We start from the raw sequence: 6,997 nt of genomic DNA, 5'->3' as shown, positions 1-6,997 counted from the left end.
TGTGTGTGTGTGTGTGTGTGTGTGTGTGCGCGCTTGCCCGTGAGAATGTGAGGGGAAATTAAGGGGCCACATTTAGCAAACCTCTTTAAGAGTCTTTTGAGGGCGAAAGGTAGATGTGTGTAGACTTGAGGATGGATGATGGGGAGCGGCCCCCTCCGCACACCACTATACGACGTACTTGGTCAGGTCTAAGAGGTACGAGGTCATGTCGATGATGTGGTCCACTATCCCGCCGTTCTCCTGGTCGTTGGGCATACCCCGCTCGCTCTTCTCACACTGGTTGCCGGAGTAGCCACTCTTACACAGGCACTTGTTGGGCTCCACGCAGACTCCTCCATTGCGGCAGGCTGGTTCACATTTGGCTACAGTCACAGGGTATGAGAGAGTGAAAACACTTTAAACTTTGTTTTATTCAGACGTACTCTGATTTCTGATTAGGGAAATTATGGCAGATATTACTGAACATCTTTTCCACATCTGAAGTGAAAGAACACGTCGATGTTGGTCCATGTTATACGCTGAGGGCGACAGATGCACTCTTACCGACTCGGCAGAATTGTCCTTCCCAGCTGGGGTTGCAGCAGCATTTGCCGGTGGGAGTACAGCGGCCGTTCTTACAGTGTCTGGAACAAGCTGTCATCAGCAGCTCCGGTGGCTCCACCTGATGCTGGCACTCCTTAGGGGTGTAAGGCCTGCAGCAATTGTTAAAAAAACAGAAGAAGACAAAGTAAGTATTCAGCAGACAGAAGCCTCTCAATATGGTGATTAAGCCACAGCGACACAGCGACAATTTATTATAACCAAATAAATAATACAAGACATTTCAAGTTAATAACCGGAGAACATATTTCAACTCTTAATAATAATAATAACACAGAATCAGAATTGTGTTGATTTATGAAGGGAAAATGTGGTTTAAAAGGCATGTAGCTTTGGTATAATTCACTGTTTGGATGACTGCATGTCAAGAGATGTGCTATATGTTGTTTAAATTCTACCTATTAATCAGCATCTGCCTCAAATGAATGAACTGCTGTTGTGTCCAAAACAGAAATCAGTCATTCAGCGTCCACGGGTCGTTTAATTGTGCTTACACAAGTCTGTTTAGAGGTTTGAGCCTCGCCCACAAACACATTTAGTTGCCAGATCACAACAGTTTCTACAAAGTTTCACGCAACCTTTAAAAAAAAAAGTCCTGTTAAACAAAAAGCTGAGACTAAACAAAAACAAAACACTCATCCAACTCACACTGGCTGAGCTACACAGTAACACTATACCATGATTTAGGATGGGACTGTAGGAAATGTGTTCTATTTAAGCATCTAACACTTGACTGTGATGTATTGTGGTAGCTATTTATTTACCGCAAAGCTATTTTTGAATGGTACAACAAGACAAATCTGCCATCGCACGCTGCGTCCGTGATCTCAGATTTTCGAGCCTATCAGGTTTTGTTGATATGTAACTTAAGTGGGAAAGCACTTTTGAAGTGAGGGACTTTAAGATGTAAACTTTTAACTTGCCAAGTTAAAAATTTATGTATTTGCTCCTGAAGGAGGCGTGTGTTTCTTTTTCCAGTGACATGCTGTTAAAGTGACGGTGGCTCTTTTTCTACGTATTACCAATTAATAGCAAGTTAATATTTAAGCGTGTAGTTGTTTTTATTTTGAATTCTTATTCGAAGAACGAAACGACATACGGGGTTAAAGCATGGCTCCCACAGATATGAACACGGTTTGGAAAATGCACACAGACACAAACAGAAACATCTCCGCACCATATGTGTCAAGTTTGAACACCAGAGAAGCATATTATTCCATATTAAGACAAACATCCAGACACGCACATCAGCAAATGGGCTGAAACACAATTATTTCATATCACGCTCCACAAATCTGGAAATAATACAGTGAGTGCGTAATCAAGTTCGAATGTGAAGCGTCTGTTGGTGCCCCCACACACACACACACACACACACACACACACACACACACACACACACACACACACACACACATTTGCTAGTGTGTACATTTGTGAAAAGGAGAGAGAGGAAGAAAAATAGATGTGTAAACATTCTGCTACAAAACATTGTTGGACATTACGGCGTGTGCGCATATGTCTGACACACAGGCAGGGTAACTGGACTCTTGTGGACCGGTGCTGGTATGAGAGGCGTGAGCAGTGAGGTCACTGAATGTGTATGTATGTAATTCTCACTCCACGATAGGATGGGCCTCATCAATCATGGCAGGGGAGCAAATGGTCAATCAGCAGGAGAAGCCAAAACTAGATTGAAGACATACAACCAGCAATTTGTATATTAAAGCTCAAATCAGCTATTTTTAGAATACATATTACTTCCATCTGGGTAGCTGTTCCTATGGTAGTCACGTTTTACGTTACAATAACATCTCAGAACTTATCAGAGTCTTACGATTGTGTTCTTTCCTGTTTTACCTGTCTCTAAGAGCGAAGGCTGCCCGCAAATGGCATCAATAAGCTTTTCCTCCATTTCTGAGTGTCGGAGGTGTCATAAGAGTTGCTCTGACAGGTTTTGGTAATGCGTTGTAAATGCCAACCTGGATTTGCATGTAGTAGCCCCACTGAGCAGGTTCTGTGAGTAATGAAGCTGCTCAAAGTGTTTACTTTGTGTTTGTTGTGGAAGCACCACTAGATACTCATTCTATTCTGCTTTGGTGAGGTGCTGATCACCTGTTCCAGCAGTCGGTACTTCGGTATAAATTATTTTCATTTTACTTGCTGTTCAGATTTAAATGAAAGATGTAGTTTTATTACAAAAAATACTAACAACTGGGGGATAAATACACTTGATTTTGTGCATACTAATTATATATTTGAAGAATTTCACAAATATATGTTAAATAAAGAAAATCTTAAATGCTGATTTCCTGATTTGAAAAGTGTGCTGCAGGTGTTCTGACAGACACACTGCCTGTGTGTATGTGTTAAAGTTGCTTTACATTTTGAGGATGGAGTGTCAGTGGGGGTTGATTCCCATGCTCCCATCAGCACCCAACTCCATACTCCATCTCTGCTGGCTTTTGTTGCTGCAGGCTGCATGTAGTTAAAAAAAAAAAAAAGAGCAAAAGAGGGGAGAAAACAGAAAGAGAAGGAGAGGGAGAAAGAGTAAGAGTCCCTAGAGAATTGGGGGGGGCTGGTCTGTAGCTAACACTGTTAATAGCAGGCAGGGGTCAGCAGCGCTACTAAACAGCCTGTACGACTGCCAGGGTGGCTGTGAAAACAGCACCTGCTGGTAGTACCACTTGACAAAGGCAGCTGGGTCAACAGCCACTGTGGGAATTTATCAACTTTGGGAGGGGTGGCGTATGTGTGAGAGTAAGGGAGTGGGAGAAGGCGATAGTGCTTCCACAAGAGTTACAAGTGGAGAGACAGAAAGAGAACAACTAAAGTCAGAGAGTGGTATGAGACACTGATCATGGCATAACTGAACATAAAACAGAGCAAAAAGTGACAAAGCACGCAAGCACAGCTGCAAAGATAACATACAGAACAGGGCAGATGAATGCAGGATCAGGTTCTTTCTTTGTGTCCTCTCTTCTTCCCTTACGTCAGTTAAACATTAACAGTGACCATCCTTCAAATCTTCCATGTCGAAGGAGTGCGAATGCTCTGCCTCAAACTTGTTATCAGTGTGTATCTGTGTTTAGCTTGTTAGCTCGCAGGGTCTGTTTGATTGACACGAGGTGTATGTGAGAAAAGGGCTATGGAGTGGTGTACACTGTGCACTCTAACAATGGCCTAATCAAACGGCCCAGTGTGGTCTCTTTTGCTGTTTTGTCATCCAACTCCATTGTTTGGGGGCTCCTTTTGTAGCTTCTTTCCTTGTTTTAATTGTGTAAGAAATTTACTGTGTATTGTAGGAGCCAGGGCTATTCAGTGGGACTAGCAAGCAGCTTTGTCAAGGGGAGGACCACAGCGGAGATGTAGGAAGATTTAGGAGGGATAGGAAAATAAAGAAAAGACTTTTTTTTTCCTGTAGCGTGCTGGGAGCTGGCGTACCACACACGCACACAAGCTCGCATGTGCGTGTGTACCCACCACCCACATGGTTTACATCTATGCACACAACACACAGAAAAGCACACATACAGATAAATATATCCACGAAGGAGCACCCGTGGTCTCCTTCCTCAGCACATCTAGTGATTTGTGACTTCCATGTCTAATGCAGTTCATAAAGGAGGTCCCAGGGCCCTATTTGAAGTTCACTGTGTCTTTTTAAGGGCTCTGCTCACTGTAATTCAATCAGTCTAGCTTGCAGCTGACAAAACCCGAACGTGTGAAAAGTCCTTCTCAATACTGCTTTCCCTGTGACGAGCTGCAACATGAAGAATGGCAAATTGCATTTTGTACCAGAAAGCAGCAGGAGATCTGGCTCTATATGTTAATTAAGCTCCTGCCAAGGACTGACCGTAGGAGCAAGGTGGGGGTGCAACGTGGGGATTCTGAATTATGATGTGATAAACACGTAACTTTACTGTATGACCCTCAGAACAGGTAAAAGGACATAAAACAGGTTTGTTCCTGGCACAAATATAATGCTTTCACTGTACAAATAATTGTTATTAAATGCAGACTCAGTGGGACAGAAAAGAAGCAAAACCCAGGCCCTGAATACCTGCAGTATGTTCGAGGCACACTCAGGAGTGCAGAACCAGGGTTACTGATGTATGTTAAGACAAGCAACAAAGGGTGGAAATTACATTTAATCACTTTGCTGTGGAAAGGTGAAACATTAAACATGCTTCCACAGATACCTATTCTTATCTTCTAAACTCTAAGGTCCTCTCATTGATCGTTAAACCACAACCACATCTTACAGTCACCACACTGAGATACGGTCAGTAAGGATATTAATGATAAATATTAATGCATATTTCTATCCCACTGCAACACCAAAAACAAGCCGCGCCTTTCTACATTCTTGCTTTCTCTCGCGTACAACCTCAGTCACACCACACCCATTCGGCATGTTTCAAAATGCATGGTGGCCTATTTATTATTGGAGGGGTACTCCAACTGACAAACAAATACCTAAAAATGAAGTCATTTGGCCAGGACGTGTTTACACAAACACTGCTGAGGGATTTTATGGTTGATGTTTCCTTGTAAGCCTTTACCGCTCCCCTAACGGTTCCTCTTTTTCCCACTCTATGTTCCCAAACACAGAGTTGATTAAAACACAGCGTGAGATGCTATACCGGGCCACAAAAACCACCACACTCTAAAACAAACCTCTGTCTGAATGGGCTTTAGAGTCCAGATGTCCCTGCAGTAGGGAAGAGAAAAGAAGGGAGGACCACCAGACTTGATAACGTGCTGGGGTCAGACACGTTAGCTACCCTATTCATTTCCCCCCCTTTGCCCCCTCTCTCCATCCTCCCTGTAACAAAATCCTAATAACGAAGCCAGAGTGTATTAGGAGTCAGGACTCTAACACCACAGGGTCCACACAAACAAAACAAGTCCAGTTGATGGTGGAAAGAACTGTTCTCTGGGAGAAACGCGTCCAGCAGCCATGCCAGAAAACATAAATACGAAGTAAGCCATCAGGGCCCCCTTTGAAACATCTGTGCTGTAATTAACTGTGCTAATGCCTGGGTGGCACTGCCGTCACCCAGGAATAATAAGATGTGAATATGTTTCTATTGTGTTCTTTCTCCTCAGTATGCTTATGCTACTTTATTTACTTCTCTTAATCACAAGCCACTCATTCACTTGAACCGGTAGGCCTACAGGATCTTATGCTCTCATCTCCCTGCAAAAGCACTGATTAAAAAGATAAAGCACAATCACTGAGTGGGTTTGGCTTGAGACTTTATATGCAGTTGGTTTGAATTACAAAGTCTTCTTATGTTTGAAGTGATTTCTGTACTGCAAATATTACGGATCAAACTTTTTATACATCCCTCTTGTATTTTTGTGGGTCGAATTCATTCCGTTTTCATATTTCCTCATCTTGAGTGACAAATGTTTTTCACATGTACTTGGCTCTCCAAGCAGAGTTTATAGATCTATCACTATCAGAATGATTTCTAATACTGCGATGCATATGGTAAGGATTATGATATGGTGACATGTACTGACATATAAATGATGAAGCTGCACTTGTGCACATGTTCCCTCCACAGCTAATTAAGCATTAAACTGGAAAATAAATGGATTTCACCTCCCAAAGGGAAGTAGACGTGTGCTGGAGGGTTCGAATCCACCACCCAGCTGTGGCCTTCTCTGCCTGCGTGTTTGAGCTTCCTCCCACAGTCCAAAGATACGCATGTTAGGTTAATTAGTGCTTCTAGACTGGATGTAGGTGTGAATGGCTGTCTGTCTCTCTGTGTTAGTCCTACAATAGACTGGCGACCTGTCCAAAGTGTACCCCACCTCTTCCCCTATGACAGCCAAGATAGACTCTAATCTCTCTGTGACCCTGAATTCAATAAGTGGAAGAAAATGAATGGATAGTGTATCTACATGGATATTTTGGCTATACAGAGTTTGTCCATATCACCCTGTTAGTGGTTAATATGTTGAAATGTCGCTACTTGACAACAGGTGTCTTTGTCTTTTCCTTCACACTTACCAAAATATCACTGTTGCATATTTAGCATCTAACCAGTAGACAAAAGTTGAATAAAGCAATAGAATCAGTGCTGCTAGCAGTGTTTTTCTAAGCAAACAATTTGAAAGGCTATTTTTGTTTCTCCAGTAACCACTCAGCATCCATTCTGGGAAGCTGTAATGTGCATAAACAATTCTACTTGCAGGAATGTGTGTAAGCAGTGAGGATGACACTGTTCTTCAATGTGATGATCTGTGAGTAACTAAGATCTCATAATATGCTGTTAGGCTCATCTAAATTTCACAACAAAACAATCACAGCATGAAAATAAAGCTGGTGGTTTACTGTAGTTCTTCCATCTGTAATAGGCAGTCCTGATTAGGGGTGTTAACA

At 42.5% G+C, this 6,997-nt stretch overlaps 1 protein-coding gene across 5 annotated transcripts in view; it reads right to left on the bottom strand.

The window, feature by feature from the left end:
• Nucleotides 1-6: 6 nt before the first annotated feature.
• Nucleotides 7-6,997, bottom strand: part of hhip (hedgehog interacting protein) — a 38,385-nt gene continuing 31,394 nt past the window's right edge. For all 5 annotated transcript variants that reach the window (XM_005726938.2, XM_005726940.1, XM_005726941.1 and 2 more), the window contains exons 12-13: nt 544-692; nt 7-362 (exon numbers count right to left, since the gene is read on the bottom strand). In XM_005726938.2, coding sequence (XP_005726995.1) covers nt 166-362; nt 544-692 — 346 coding nt within the window. In that variant the 3' untranslated portion in view covers nt 7-165. The remainder of the gene's footprint in view (nt 363-543; nt 693-6,997) is intronic.

The sequence above is a fragment of the Pundamilia nyererei genome, unplaced genomic scaffold (genome assembly GCF_000239375.1).
Source record: "Pundamilia nyererei isolate P.nyererei 1_Seehausen unplaced genomic scaffold, PunNye1.0 scaffold00022, whole genome shotgun sequence".
NCBI lineage: Eukaryota > Metazoa > Chordata > Actinopteri > Cichliformes > Cichlidae > Pundamilia > Pundamilia nyererei.
Note: the sequence above shows the minus strand (reverse complement) of the source record. Positions and strands in the feature narration are given on the sequence as shown.